Genomic DNA, 17,120 nt, shown 5'->3' on the forward strand with positions numbered 1-17,120 from the left:
ATGCTGTTCCAAGCACAGCCATTGTCTCGATCAAGGTTTCAGAGTTGTCCACTTGGAGGCAGTATTATCTTACAAAATTGCAGATTTAAAACCATCTACATTCCTGTAAATCCACAATACAGTCTCAGAAATGTACATGTCTCTTTTAGAAATGAAATGATGGTTAATTCAAACCGCTGCTTTATTCAAACCGGTTGCAAAAGTTGGCTCTCTGTGCACACTGTGTTTAACACCTGTTGCGTTTTCATCTTTAACACTGACCTCAACCTGACCTGGAGACTTAGTGCTCTTTCGGTTGCTATGTCGAGGGTCATCGCCATGTACGCTGGTGTCGATGCGTGACAGTGTGCACATACTGCTCTGGTTGCGCGGGTGGAGTCGGGTGGGACGGAGCTCTAGTTCATCATAGCTTGACACCCGGATGAAGGGACACCACCTGAAGGCTCGTTTGAAGCCTGCCCTAAACCTGCAAATAATAAAAAAAACAGTGCTTTGACATTATTAATGCCATCTCAAATACTAATATTATCACTATTAGTGAATGTATGAGTGTTTGAGAGCGAGTTTTAATTACCTGCCATTTAGGCAGCAGTATATAATTGGGTTGTACATTGTAGAGCTCATGGCCAACCATAACACAGACAGATAGACCTGCTGAATCGACTTCCACTTGTTCAGTCGCTTGTTCAGGCCCGTCACAATGAAATACACATGATAGGGCAGCCAGCAGAGGGCAAAGGTCACCACCACCACAATCATCATCTTCACCACCTGTGGAGAGAGTATTGTTATCTATATTCACAATATAAGGCGTATGAAAGCATATTTGATTTCTGGCTTCTCTATTCATAGAATGAAACAGCAGCATCAGTTGCACAGAAAGAGTCACTGCTCAGTTGATAGAAAAACTTTGGCAGTTTCTTCACAGTCTCCATCTGTCGACTCAAAGCCAACTGCTGCTATTGTTCTGTGAACAAAGGGAATTTTTGAAATCTGAATATTAAGAAGCTCACACATCTGAGCTGCTGCAACATGATCACACGGGATGTCGGCATGCTGTTTCCAAAAGTTCCGGTACCCTAGGATCGGCAACAGTATGTCGACTCTCTGACATGCCCTATCTCCCATCGGACATACTTGGAATGGCTCAACAACAATTACTTTCCCTCGTGGCACTAAGGAGGTTGCATTTTTATCCCTGACATTGTATTTTGTCTTTACTAATGGTTAGGGTTAGATTTGGGTTTTGGTTGGGGGGTAGATTAAATAAAATATGCATTACTCTTCACTCTTTTACACCCTATTCAGCTGAAAACAATTCTTTTTACAACTAGCTTCTGGCGAACTCTCCTGGATTTAAATGGATGTCACACTTGTTTATATGCTCTGAAACACTTACCGCTTTAGCCTCTGGAGGCAGTGTTTTCAAATTCGGTCAATGTATACCGATTTCGGCTAAAGAAATATCAGCACACACTTGCCGAATTTCATGTGAGATCAGGCTGGTCTGAGTGATAAACAAAGCCAGACTTATTTATTTATTTATATTTCCCCCTTTTTCTCCCCAATTTGGAGTGACCAATTCCTAATGCACTCTAAGTCCTCATGGTGGCGTAGCGACTTGCCTCAATTCGGGTGGCAGAGGACGAGTCTCAGTTGCCTCCGTGTCTGAGACCGTCAATCTTATCACATGGCTTGTTGAGCGCGTTACCGCGGAGACTTAGCGCGTGTGGAGGCTTCACGCTATTCTCCGCGACATCCACGCTCAACTCACCACGTGCCCCACCGAGAGCGAGAATCACATTATAGCGACCACGAGGAGGTTACTCCAACATGACTCTACCCACCCTAGCAACCAGGCCAATTTGTTTGCTTAGGAGACCTGGCTGGAGTCACTCAGCACGCCCTGGGATTCAAACTCGCGAACTCCAGGGGCGGCAGTCAGCGTCAATACTCGCTGAGCTACCCAGGCTCCACAAAGCCAGACTTTTGACTGGACTGGTGCACCCACCAACTGCATGAAATTGCTTAGGGCCAGCCAATATAGACTAATGCCCTATTTGGACGCCAATTATTTTACATGGGGACGTGAGGTAATTCCAGCATTTACAGGGGGTAGTCAGTAATTTTATTGCCGTCCGAATCTGAACTGTCAGTGTTTTTCTCCTACCTCCCATGAGAAAATTCCTAGCCAAATTTCCTGCTGTTTTTTGACAAAAACCAAGGTCATGTGGTAATTGAATTACCGTCTGAATCCACATCTCTGAGTTTATAATCCAAAAGCCGTTTTGGAAATCCTTTTTGACCACCGCTAAGTGCCGTACGTCTGTGCTGTGTGTGGTAACAGCTCTGGCGGTAATGGACAGTTGTGAATGTTGGACGACTGTGTAACATACATTTTTGAAATAATTCACAATAATAAAATGACGTCGCCGCTCCAACACAGTGAGTGGGAACTCTTAAGTAGTAGGGAAAGAAAAACGAGAGTCAGATCACATAAACTTTTGAGATGGTCCATTATTATGGCAGCAATGTAATAAAATTGTAATATATCACATTTTAATGTAGAAACATTTACTAAATACATTTATACACAGGGCTTGCATGACAACTTGTTTATACGGGTCGAGTAGTCCTAGAAAAGTTGCCGGGTTAATGTCTGTCTTATTTAAAAGGTTTAATTTCCACCTCCACTTTTTAAACACTGACAGATAATTCCAAATGATGTCTGTCATTTTGATAGATAAAACATAAGAAAACCATTTTTACCATAGCTCCTCAAATTTCATTTTAACTATCTTTACTGTCCTTGATATGTGCGGCTTCTCTATCACCTTGCGTGCGCTTAGGAGAAAGCGTGCAAGCGGTGCAACTGAGGTGATGTGTGTGATGAAACATGCGTACCCCCACTGACAAATTTATTTGGCAGCGTTGATAAACAGTCTTATCCTTACAGTTTCTTGATTCGTTTAATTGCTCTTCGCAAGAATTTTGGTTTGCTCCGTATGTGAAAATGTTCACTGTAAATTGCCGTCCGAATAGGGCTTAATACTGTGAATTTGGCAAGAGTAGGTTGAAAATTTTGCTGCCGAAATTGGTCAGTGGCCGAAGCTGGAACTGTTGTTGAACATACGGGCATGTGTGCACTCCAGTTTCTGTGTGAAATGTCCACATAGTGCCCCCAAAAGTAAGTTGTATTTTCAGTTGTAAACAATGTAATGCAGTTAATAGGAATGCATATTTTATTAACTATATGCCCTTAACCAAACCACACCCTAAATCTAACCATCACAGGAGTAATATTTGTATTTCAGAGTGAAGATACTGATGTGCTGTTGTGATCATGTTGGCTGATAAGTTTGGAATTTGGATCTGCCAATTTTCAGATAGCGCTTTGCAATTTTGTGAGCAAAGATTTAGACTGAGACTATTCAAAACATTCTTCAGGCCACACAAACTCCTAGGCATTGGCAATATAAACTTTATTGAAAGTTTGGCAACAAGACAAAAGATGCACCCTTTTCTTGCACGTCATATATTTCCCCTTTATTGCTGACCATCTTTTTTGTTAACGTTGAACATTTTCATCCCACGTATCTGTCGCTTTTGCAAACGATATCTGACTATCTTCCTTTGTCCTAGACTTAGGGTCTTCCACTCACTTTGGCACATGACAACCTTTGAAAGGCCACTCACAACTTCTCAAATAGCCTCATTAATTCGTGCATAATTTGAGACAAGGCTATTGGAGAAGAAAAAGGAACAGTATCCATCATCTATCAATGAACACTTTCATTTGCACCTTGTATCTGAAAGCAAGTGACAACAGTCTTGTTCTCTGAAGAGACCCTGCTGTAGTTTAATGAGGAATGGGACTCAGTTGCTTTGTGAATAATCTCTGATTGACAGTTACACAAAGCAGAGAAAGGTTAGGTGTGACGTAAACCTACCAGCGGGTGTTAAGATCGAACCTGTCCTTTCATGATAATTTGACACAAATTTTGCTAAAATGGAGATTTTTGAAAAACTTTTTTCAAGTACCGCACACTTTGGAAAACGATGTCATTAGAAAACTAAAAATGATTAGTGTTGACATGGCCTGAGCCTAAAATATAGCCATGTTCACAGTAAGGCCACATCCACACTAATCCGTTTTCATTTGAAAACTATGTCTTCAGTCTCTTAAAATCATCATTTTTCAAAGAGTGCGGTAAAAGAGAGCGTTTTCAAAGCACTCTTCGATGGAAGAAAACACCATTCTAGTGTGGATGAGAGGTGTAAACACAGACGTACGAAAAGTATTAGTGGATGTGTCCCAATACCTTCCTGTTGACTTAATTTTGCTAAGATGGTTCCACATTGGTTCCACACTGGAACAGAGTTTTCCTCCAGGCCATGTCCACACAAATGCATTTTAATTGGACTTCTCATCTACACTAGAACTGTTATTCTCTCCATTACCGCATACTTTGGAAAACTATGACATTAGGAAACTGAAAATGGAGTTTTCAAACGAAAACGGACCAAGTTCAGACTAAACCAAACCCCAACCCTAAACCTAACCTTGACTGGAGTAAAAATAGAATTTTACAGTGAAAATGCTGATGTGCTGATGTGATCATGTTGGCTGATAAGATTGGAATTTGGAAGTGCCAATTTTCGGATAGCGCTTGGAAATTTTGAGCAAAAATTTAGACTTTTCAAAACATTCTTCAGGCCACACAAACTCCTAGGCATTGGCAATATAAACTTTATTGAAAGTTTGGCAACAAGACAAAAGATGCACCCTTTTCTTGCACATCATATCTTTCCCCTTTATCTTTTTTGTTAATGTTGAACAATTTCATGCCATTTATCACAAAAAACTGAAGCCACGTCCATACAAATACATTTCCATTCAACCTCTCATCTACACTAGAACTGTTTTTCTTTACCAACAACAGAGCATTTCAGAAATGCTCTAATACTCTAACGCTCTGATATCTTTGAAAACGCATTAATTTTGGTATGTTACACCTCTCATCAACAGTAGAAATGTGTTTTGAAAACACTCTACCATTACCACATACTTTGGAAAACGATAATATTAGGAAATTGAAAACTGAGTTTTTAACCGATAATGAATTGGTGTGGACGTAGCCTATAAGTCATCAAATGTGACTATATTTCATGCAACAGTTTTATTTACATTTCCTGAAAGTTACCATTGATTTATCAATTGACTGTATCATTGTAACTTAAAAATAATAACTACAGACTTTATGTCAATGTCCTGCAGTCTGCTTGTCTGTCTTGTTTTATTAAAATGTTTATACTGAGTTATGATATTTTGCTATACATAAATTAGGGCTGTCAATCGATACAATTTAAATATGCAATTCATTACATATATATATATATATATATATATATATATATATATATATATATATATATATATATATATATACATTTTTGCAGTCAAAGGACCCCAAATAAAAATAGCTCAATAACTAATGATAAAATAATTATATTTAAATAACTTTAAATATAATATATAATAATTCAGATAATTATTGTGGCAGACGAGTAATGCATTGATTAGGTACAATAAGTGGTTTTAGAAGGCAATATATACTGTAGTTTTTTTCCTTATTCACAGTGGCACCATCTTTGATTTTTGACGGGAATAAAAATGAAGCTGTGAGGGACAGACATAGCATCTGTTCAGTGACATGCACTGTATAAAGCTATCACTAGCTCCTAGATCACATCTAACTTTCCACAACTTATGTTTTCTTGAGTTTTTTTGTTTACTGAATCTTCTCAGAAAGACATTTTTTTCAATATTTCTTCAGCGAAATGGTCCAAAAACACTTTAAACAACTGTAAAACCCATTGAAGGGACTGTACGTTTATCCCTCATAGCCTCATTTGTCATTCCCATCAAAAATCAAAGATGGCGCTACTGTGAATAAGGTCAATTAGCCTACAGTCCACAGAAATCCATTTTGCAATTAAATTTGTCAATCTGTCCGATGTAGACTTTAAGAGCTTTTCTCAGTATGCGTCTATGTACACATGTGTCTGATGAAGGATTCTGGAGCGTCTCACTATGCTTGTGTGGCATCCCAAACACAGTGTTTTTAGGACGATGTGTGAAGTTAAACATAGTTTGAGAAAAAACACATTTTGAGAACCCTGCATTCAGAGTTGTGCACCGTCGAGTTTTGTTCTTGTTCTTGTGCTGTGTCCTCTACAGCTGTGCATTGCCTGTTCAGCTGGAGTTGCACTTACTGCCCCCTGTTGACTGGGACTTGTAAAAACATGAAGGTAAACATGCCTTATTATGGTCCGGGGGCATGATTAATTGCATTAATTTTTTAATGCAGTATTGTTTATACAGTATAATTCATTGCACTGAATTAACACGTTTAATCGACAGCTCTAATAAAAATATCAAAAAGCATTTTAAAAACAAAAGTAAAATATTTCTGTATGTTTTTTGCTCTTCTATTTGCTGAACATTTATTTTTCCATGTAACACACCATATCTTTTTTCCTTTATATAATTAATATGGATAATTCTGATCATCTGTGCAAAGTTTGACAGTTTTTTTTTTTTTTTTTTTTACTTGTGTCTTCCGTCAAAAGAGTTCTGGAATACTCTCCATCACCTTCTACCCAATCAGCATGAGCTGCAAAAGAATGAATGGGCATTGGAAAGCAGGGTTGTACAAAGTTGAGTTAGCAAGTGCTTTTATCCAGCGTAATCCCACAGTTATAACTGAAAGGACTCGGTAATCTCTACATCACAAACAAAAGTGCTGGATTACATAGGGAGACGACTGTTATTAATATGAGATTATTAATCTCTGAGAGGGAACTATCATTGTTCCACGTGCACAAGTGTGTGTATGAATGCTGCGGCTCACAAAAGCTCCAAATGCTAGATAAACCAGTCATGACCTTAATCTGCAGAAAAATTTCAAATAGCTGTAACAATACAGTTAAATTCACTCAGTAAAGGTAACAAATAATCTATAGATTAATTTGTATGATTTACAAATGCATGAGCTGTGCCATTTATTAAACCGCCATTCACTTCATACACACAGTTCTGCTGAGGACAAAAAGATTACATGAGAGCAGAGCCGTAACCACAAAATACTTTGAGGGGGACAAGTCCCCTCCAATAATCAGATATGGCCAGATTGTCCCCCCAGTAACTGATATCCTTGTTGCTATTCTACTGCTGTTCATTATGCACCGCTGTCTAATTGTCATTAAGTTGTTGCAGGAAAAACAACTTTTGTTTAAAAAAAAAGTTACATTTTTACCATGCTCAGTAGTCTAACACCACTCCTCAATGTCATTTGAGATAGCCAATCGAATTGATGATGGCGGGACTCAAGTTTAAGAAGCTGAGCGGGAACCTCGTAGATTATTCCAGCGTCACGCATCAGCAAGCAATTCAGGTTAAGAGTGTTTGTGTCATGTGAGATGTAAGTATCTAACTAAATATGCTAAATTTGACCACTGTTTGATGATTGAAATGTTGTACCGGTGACATTAATTTCCAAGGGTGCAAACTAGTCACCATTTGGCGAAATTCACCGTTTTGAATTTAAAATATACCATGTACAGAACGTGATTCAGATGTCATTAATTGTGAATGTGAAAACATTAACGGAGCGAATCAGCGAATCAGTTTAAGACAAAGAGTGAATGTGTGTATATTATAAAGGAATTGAATGAATGTGGTAATCTGGCAGGCTTTTGAAGCAGCTTTTTAGAAAATTCTCTTGACATTGTCTTTCTATAAAAATAAATAAAATTAAAAAAAAAAACACAATGTAGAGCATTATCACCCAGATCAGAACTAGAACATGGTAAGACCTGTGACTTTTATTGAGTTTTTAGGTTTTGGCAGGGGCGCAACTACACATTTCCAAGCGGGTATGCAAAACTAAATTTTGTGCCCCATGTATCTGTCAAGGAAGGGGTTATAAGTGTTGATGGGGTGGGGGGGGGGTTGTTTTGTGACCTTTAGTGAGCCGCTGGCGCCCCCCTTTACATGGCGCCCCTATGCATTGCATACCTTGCATATATGGTTTTTGCGCCTCTGGGTTTTGGCAAGGACGGTGTCATATTCATAATGCAAATATTATTAGGTAATAATTTAAAATCAGTTTAAGTAATTTCTCTATGTCTTTAATTAATTCTGAATTTTTATTTTGAGTATGTCTTGTCAGGTTTGTTCTAAAAAAATGAGACACCAGTTAAAGGAGTAGTTCACCTAAAAATGGAAAATGTACTTTTACTCACTCATTTACTCACCCTTATGTTGTTCAAAACCCATATGCTGTTCTTTTCTTTTTCTTGGAACATAAAAATCACTATTTTAAGCAGCTCTATTCCATAGAATAACAGTTTATAGTGAGCAGGAGCTGTCAAGTTTAAAAAAGGACAAATACTATAAAGCACTATTAAAGTTTCAGTATAAAGATATCATAACAGTAGTCCATATGACTCGTGCATTATATTCCAAGCTTTCTGGGGCCATACAACAGCTACGTGTTGTATGGACTACTTTTATGGTATTTTTATAATTATTTTTTTTTTCTCTTTGGACCTTGACAGCAGTGGCCAATATGAACAGTTTTTGTATGGAAGAGTGCAGCGTTAGGATTCTTGAAGAAAATACTGGGTATAAAGATTGCACTGGGAGGAAAAACAATGAGGGACAACTTGAGGGCAGTAAATAATTTTGTGTATTTTCTTTTTGCTAGCCTGCTGACACAGTCATGTCATTTTACAGATACATCAACAGATACATCATTTAAATTATAGTCATCTTTTCTTTGAGACAGCACAAAAAAGAAAGAAAAGATGACTGAAACAGGCAAATTGCTAGCAATGCATACACAGTGTTCGTCTTGTACTGAGTGAACTTTAAAAATACATTCAAAAAATCTCATTTCAAGCTTTTATTCAGAAAATTATTGCATTCAGCGCCTTTACTATATTAAAGGACCAAAGAGGACCATTATATTTGTGACCTCAACACCCGTGACCCCCCACTCCCAAAATGGTTTGGTCACCCCCCCCCCCCCCCCACCAAGACATGGTTACGGCCTTGTGTGAGAGACACATGAATACATGGCCACAAATTAGAAGGAGCTGTTAACACTGAATGCATTTTTGAGTCTGTCTGCGCTGTTTTTCAAATGTTTTGTTATGTAAACATGCGCTAGACTGACGTCTTTGACTGTTGCGACAGGTCTCAGGCCAGTTTTTTCAGCGTCTCGTGCAGGAGCATCATGTTTTTAAGATGCCATGTAAAGTCAAAAGATCTTCAACTTTTAAAAACACATCTCAAGTCGCCTACATTCGGTGCCATTTGTTGTGCTGCATTGAACTTTTTTTAGTGCAAGAACGTATTGAGTATGAACAGCCCATTAAAGTTCCTCACTCAAAGCTGTCTTATCACTTCAGAATACTTGGAATATAACACATGAGTCTTGGTTTTTTGGTGCTTTTTTGTGTCCTTTTTGGGACTTGGAGGTATAAATAACTGCCCAATTTCCTTATATGGAAAAGAGCAGCTCAGACATTCTCCTTAACATCTCACAAAACAGAAAATAATATGTAGTTGGAATGACATGGGGGTGAGTAACTTTCTCACAAACATGGCTGGGTATACAGTAGTTCAGCCAGATCTGAGCTGAATAGTTCTGTACTTAATATACAAAATTAAATGAGTTTGTATTAAAGCATTTTCTAATGACAAGCCTACTTTTGTTTTCCTTTAAGCTTTAAGACATTAAGGCTTAGTACCAAGTTCCCAAATGCACTAGTGAAATTATTAGAGTTCATTATTTGAAAGCCCCAGACTTGATCTCATAAAAAAGTGTATATACAGTAATTCCATTCTTAGACCCCTCAGCAAACCTCAGCATCAATATTAGACTAAATGTTAGTATGGCCTCTTACCTTCCGTTTGGCACGTAGTTGTCCAACGTAGTTATCAGATGAATCACCAGGAATCTCTCCTCCCCAAAGTGTAACCCCTACTATGGTGTAGGTAATACCCATTACCACTAAAGGCAGCAGGTACACGAGCACTGTTACTATGATATGATACCTACACAGGTGGGGGAGAGGAAGAACAAGTGGTCTTTATATAGTATCATAGGTCGACCGATAGTTTATTTTGCAGATACTGATAACTAAAGTGATGGAAATGGTTGTTAACCGATTAATCGGCCGATAGTTTTTAGAATCGATTTATTGACTGTTACAAAAATGTCTTAGTTTTTCCTGTCTGTGATAGGCACAGACATAGAGGCTACAAGAGTCATATATAAATAAAATCCTAGATGCAGTTCATTTGTTCAACCAAAATCACGATAATAACCAGGAAAAATTAAGATTCGATGCATAACTATAAACAAGCCAGAAAAACACCAGGGACTCAGGCGTCAGGCCACTGAGCGACACGGAGGAATAATAATGATAATAAAAAAAAGAATTAGAACCGTTAGTTCCAAAAAGCAACTTTTGGCACCGATTAATCGGTTAAACCGATATATCAGTCGACCTCTGTATAGAATACACTAGCTTAAAGTATTGAATCAACAAATGTTAAAACAAAGTATTTAATGACTGAGGCCTGATATTTTGCCAAGAAATTTGGATTGAGAGTCAGCAAGCACATCAGCCATCAAGACGTCAGAAAGCCAGGTTGGTAAATGTAGGTCACGTTGAACAACCGCTTCTGGGCCAAAATGATGCAAATAAGGTCTGAAATATACTCTACACAAGTTTGCGAATGCAAACCTTTCCAGCTACGCAAGTTTGGTTTTGTATGTCGTAGCGTTCCATAATGAAAGTACAATGCAATTCTCAGCAAGAAGTGCTTAAGTAGACATTAGCGGAAGCTGTCTGCTTCTATGCTCAGTTTCTCTTAGTAAATAAGCTGTCTTGGCAGAAGCACAGTTTGAAGAATCTTGCTGAGCAAGTTAGTTATAGGCAACTTGTTATAGGCAGCTATCTGAATTAATAACACAGACATTTGAAGGTAACTCTATCGCCCCCTTGAATGCGTTTGTTCCTACCACAGTAAACCAAGAACGCAAACACGTTAAATATGTTTAGAGGAGCTGCATGCTTGCAGTGCATTTGCAATGCATTCGTGTCTGCATTCACGTATTTATGTGAAGTATATGCTAGTTTAACAATCTGGTTCTCAAACATGGTGACCAGTACAGAGCATCATTAAGCCAAAATATACTGCGATTTTCCACGTGCCAGTACGATGACAGCAAATTTCATTATCAGCACAGAAAGCTTGGTCTGTCTGCAGTCGTAGTGCGCATGCGTTGACCGCATCTGTATGGGCTCACGTTCAAAAGAGTATACACTTGACCGTGTGAGAGACAGAACAGCATACGAAAAAGCAAAGTATACCCTTGCCTTTATGCTTTGGGACATTAAGCCAAGAAATGTGGATTGTGAGTTAGCAAGCACATCAGCCATCAAGACGTCAGAAAGCCAGGTTGGTAAATAGAAGGGCACATTTGTGCATCCATTTATAGGCAACAACGATGCAAATAAGGTCTGAAATATACTCTACACAAGTTTGTGAATGCAAACACTCCTAGCTATGCAAGCTTGGTTTTGTATGTTGTAGCGCTCCGTAATGCAAGTACAATGCAATTCTCAGCATTTCCACAAGAGGTGCTAAAGTAGACTTTAGCAGAAACTGTCTGCTTCTATGGTCTGTTTCTCTTTAAGTTAAATAAGCTGTCTTGGCAGAGGCCCAGTTTGAAGAATCTTGCTGAGAAAGTTAGTTAAAGTCAACATATTATTGCCAGCTACAGTATCTGAATAATAACAAATTTGGTTAAATAATACAGACATTTGAAGGTAACTCTATCGCCCCCTTGAGTACGTCCACAGTAACGCAAGAACACAAGCACATTAAATATGTTTAGTGGGGCCGTGTGCTTGCAATGCATTTGCAATGCAATCGTGTCTGCATTTGCATACTTACATGAAGTATTTTCTAGCCTAAAAATCTGGTTCTCAAACATGGTGACTGCCAGTACAGAGCATCTTATGGACAAAGTATACTACGATTTTACGTCATCGACACCGAACTCTCGGTCTGTCTGCAGTCGTAATGTGTATACGTTGACCACGTTTGATTGGGCTCACATTCAAAAGAGTATACGCTCGACCGTGCAAGAGACAGAACAGCACGTGAAAAAACAAAGTATACCCTATCCTTTATACTTTGGGACATTAAGCCAAGAAATTTGGATTGTGAGTCAGCAAGCACATTTTTAGTTGTGTTTACACTCGTTTGTTTTTGACAAATTCAAGGTAAAGTCATGGCCAGTAAATGGTGAATCCACCATTTGTTAGTTGGCCATCGGTGTCTAATGTGTTTAGTTTTCAGCGTCTCTTGCCTCACTGGCAGATGGCTGTTAGTGTCAAGATGGCAGGAAATGCAAAGTCAGAAAGAGCATTACCAATATTTGAGGAGTGGACCAAGTACAGACTGAATACACATTACAGCAGAAGAAAAGTCAAACAGCCATTGTGAAATCATGCGAGTGAATGAGTGAGTGGCTCTGTTCCAAAACCTAGTGAGCTGCCTTGCTGTCTACCAGGTAGCATCCTAAATTAATTAGAACCTCATAAATGACCGACTTGGAACACTCCATTGGCAGCAACTATGTACGTCATTCAAATAGCACTCCCCATGCAAAGCGCACAAACCTCGACAACATTTAATGTCAGTAGTCTATAGTTAGCATAAGACTGGGTGATATGACCAAAAATATTATCACAATATTTTTTCCTCATATTGTTTGATATCGATATTTATCACGATAAACATTTCATACCATTAATGGGGGAGGAAATGCGTTCCTCAAGAATGAATGTACTGTGAACATAACTTGTTTGACAGTAAGGTACCTTTAAAGCATACTCAGTTTAGGATTTAATCCTACATAAGGTGAGGGACGTCTTTTCAAAGAAATTGCACCAATTTCATCATCTTCAGCTGATGTTTGACTCCACTTACAGCCTTTCTTGTGACGCTCCACACTCCAGGGGCCGGCTGCACCAGCTGTACGTAAGTTACAACTTAGTCTAGTTGTGGTGTAATTGGGCACTAAGTCACAACTTATGCAATACTAAATATTTGAGAGTTACACCACTAAACTTATGTAGGACGTAACCCTACGTATAAACAAAATATTTATGTAAGCCTCTGACCAGGAGCATCGGTTGAAATAAAAAAGCAGACTGATATGACATCAATGAGCTCCTGTTTTGTGTGACAGGCTTTAATCCTTACGTCATACATTATGATGTTGACATTTACACCCGTTTACATTTACGAGAGAGAAAAAAATCTTACTTTTAAGCGGCTCTTCAGCATGAAACTGATCTAACGGTGCCGTTTTCAGGGTATCGTATTTTAATGGGGATATAATTTATTACAGCTGACAGTTACGTAAGCAAACAAGGTTTGAACATCAACCGTAACAAGATCAAACTAAAATGCTTGGCTTTTTAACACTTCTGTGTCAAATTTTTGAAGGCTGTATATTGGATCAATACAGGTAAACATCACATTATGCGACTACGCATTACTTTACGGAGAGCTTACGACCTACTAGTTAAGTAGTAACTTGCCTTAACAACAGGTGGTGCAACCAAATTAAGCACTGACTAACTAGTAGTTACTAAGCCCTTAGTGTGAACTTTACGTCCCAACTTATGTAACAGCTGGTGCAACCCTACCCAGCTCAGTAGGTGGCAGTAATACACCATAACTGGATTGCTAACTGCCAATAAGCATCGCAAGAAGAAAAAATACTCTCTTGTCTGTGACAGCTCTATGGATCATGAAAAAACATTTAACTAAATAGTACATTAATTAACAGCAATGGTGTTGATGTCAGAGTTGCTGTTATGTTCAGTCGATAACTGTATTGCATTGTCAGTGCTGTCTTGTTCGGTACACAACGATATCATATTAAACGGATAGCTAGCTAGTGGCTACCAAGCCTCATTATCGGTTTCCATGACAGCAGGGCTATGTAGCTGCTAGTGTGCTAATACTTCCTAACAGGCTGATTTCATGTCTGTGATTCAGTTAGCTAGTTGTGTGTATAACTTTGCCGAACTGCTTGCGTTTTTAGCGACACATACCTGATAAATCGTCTAGCTGTAGAACATAGGCTAAATATTGAAAATTACTCAAAAGTTTATCATCGATATTGAAATTGTATTTTTTCCGACAAATATTGATATCGTTTTATCACCCAGCCCTAAGTTAGCATGTTGCTAAGCTAACAACACTATACCCCAATAAGCATACAGTAATCTTACATAATACACACAAATATAGGGTAAAATAGTCAATTTTTAATTAGATTGAACTATTTAGCAATACATTTTTTTTATTAATTATAAGTATATTTATGATCAACATTTCTCTAGTGTCACGCGCCATCTAGGATCTTTTCCACTGAGCTTGTTGCAATGGACTGAAAGATTACGATCCTGTCTTGGAATTTGGCCAAAAGGAGACATCTTAGAATATAGAGCAACTTAATTACAGTATGTGCCTATGATATCCTAAAATGCTGCCAACTAAGTAAGCTCACTAGGTTTTTGTACAGAACCACTCAGTGAGTAAGTCAATTAATATAAGACTGATCGAGACATATATACTGTATATATATATCTATCTATATATATATATATATATATATATATATATATATATATATATATATATATATATATATATATATATATAATGAAAATGATGTATTTATCTCTCACATAAATGAATCCTCTGCAGGTCTCGGCCAGGCAACGTAGCAGACGGTTCGTCGAGGCATTGTTCTTGTGGTAGAGTAGAAACAGAGGGGGAAAGCCAAAACCACCGCTAGTGCCCAAATACAGAGAATCACCACTTTAGTAGCCGTAGCTGACAGCCGGGGCTTTAGTGGGTGAATTATGGCCATGTACCTGCACAAAGAAAAACTTGGTGATCCACACTGCATTTGAGAGCCTAATAATGAAAGTGTAACCATTTGGTTATAAGAACCAGGAGGCAGGGGTGCAGACCATGAACTCATGTACAGTTGTTATGGCTCCTATACACAGCACTTCAGAGGTCATGATTCCAGAGCCACCGACTGAGCTTGTAATCTTTTAATGAAGGAAAAGCACCCCTCACCCTCTCTTTGGATCATGCAGATCAAACTGTCAGATCTTATCGGTCTCATTATTTGCAATAACTGGTATGTCTAACTGAATGGTGTGAGTTTTGATTGCACAGGGTTCGTTTAATTCAGAATGCTATAGTCACTACAACTGTACACTGTGTGAGTCTATTTTAAATGGTTTGCTAAATATGGATAAAAGAGCCTAACGATGGATACCCACAAGGATGTTGTGATCCTGTCTGAGCTGTCTGAGCTGTAGCTGTGTCCCTATGGTACATCAGCAGGAAATGAGGTTTCCTCTTTTTCATTTTAAAGTTAGATGCCTGCAGGGTTTAAATGAAGCTTCTCAGTTTATGTGCTCCCTTGAGGAGATTATAGATGGATAAAGAAAGCATGAGGGAGAAAACACAGTATCTTATGTTTGGGGGTCTTTTAAAACCTGATGCTCTCCTTATTTGTTAATCAAAACTAGTTGACCAGTATTTTATCACTAAATCAACAATTTTCCAACACTTTTTGACTGCTGATTTACAAGACTTTTCCAGTCGCTTGTGATTACTGGATAAGGATTTTTAAAAATACATTTTCAGAGATTGCACTCACAAAGAAGAACTACCTGATTAAATATATTAGAGCTCAGTATAACCAGAAAAAATGACATTTGCTAAAAACAATTCCTTGACTTTTCCATGCATTACTTTTTTTTACATGACTTATATAAATAATTAATAAAATATGGAATTTTCCATGACTTTTACAGATTGTAATAAATAAAATATTTCTAATAATATCATTATACATTTTAATAAATACAATTATTTAATCATATAAAATGCATATATTAATATATAAAAATCATTGTAATATATAAAATATAAAATATAAATGGTTTAAAATAATAGATAATATAAACATAAATCATTTATAAAATATAGGATTTCCATGACTTTTTAAGTTTTTAATAATTAAATATTTTATTAATATAAAGTTAAAGTAAATAATAAAATTAATCATGTAAAATGTATATTACTTCATAAATGTATATCACTTCATAAATCATCATAATATATATAAAATACAACCAAATACTTATATAAATACATATATAAATATTTTATATAGAATAAATGACATATTTTTATACATTTTAATATATAAAATATTTTATTAAGATTAAATGAATAATATAAAATGTGTGTGCGTGTGTGTGTGTATGTATATATATATATATATATATATATATATATATATATATATATATATATATATATATATATATATATATTGTTATTGCTATTTTAATAGATAAAATATAAACATAAATAGTTTAAAATAATAAATTAGAATATAAACATAAATTATTTATATAATATAGCAGTTTCCTTGACTTTTTAAAGATTTCCATACTTTTCCAGGTTTTTCATGAACCCCGAATCAAGGATCTCATCTATAACTGTATTAATGTAAATGCATAATCAAATTGGTGTGATTAATCTTAAACATCACTTACCTATCGACTGCAATAGCTGTCATGGAATAGATGCTGGCAAACACGGCGGTGACGGGAAAGAAGTTGTGGAACTTGCAGTACACCTCTCCAAAGTACCACTCTCCATGTGTGGCGTAAATGAAATTGATGAGCGTGTTGAAAGCGGCCATCGATGCGTCGGAGAAAGCCAGGTTGAGCAAGAAGTAGTTGGTCACAGTGCGCATCCGTTTATGGGCCAAAATGATCCAAATAACAATGAGGTTTCCGAACACGGCGACCGCCAGCACGAAGCTGTAGGCGACCGACCAGACCGCGACGCGCCACGCCGGCTGCATGAACTGATTCGTTAAGTTGCGCGTTACGTTTGATGCGCTCTGAGGAGCAGCCAT

General features: G+C 37.5%; 1 protein-coding gene across 1 annotated transcript; it reads right to left on the minus strand.

Annotated features, from left to right (window-relative positions):
- Positions 1-168: 168 nt before the first annotated feature.
- tacr3l (tachykinin receptor 3-like) lies at positions 169-17,120 on the minus strand. The gene is made up of 5 exons (XM_051703549.1): positions 16,753-17,120; positions 14,854-15,042; positions 9,976-10,126; positions 575-771; positions 169-466 (listed from the first exon to the last, which is right to left on the minus strand). The coding sequence occupies exons 1-5, from the start codon at positions 17,118-17,120 to the stop codon at positions 169-171; spliced, it is 1,203 nt and encodes a 400-aa protein (XP_051559509.1).

The sequence above is a fragment of the Myxocyprinus asiaticus genome, chromosome 7 (genome assembly GCF_019703515.2).
Source record: "Myxocyprinus asiaticus isolate MX2 ecotype Aquarium Trade chromosome 7, UBuf_Myxa_2, whole genome shotgun sequence".
Taxonomy (NCBI): Eukaryota; Metazoa; Chordata; class Actinopteri; order Cypriniformes; family Catostomidae; genus Myxocyprinus; species Myxocyprinus asiaticus.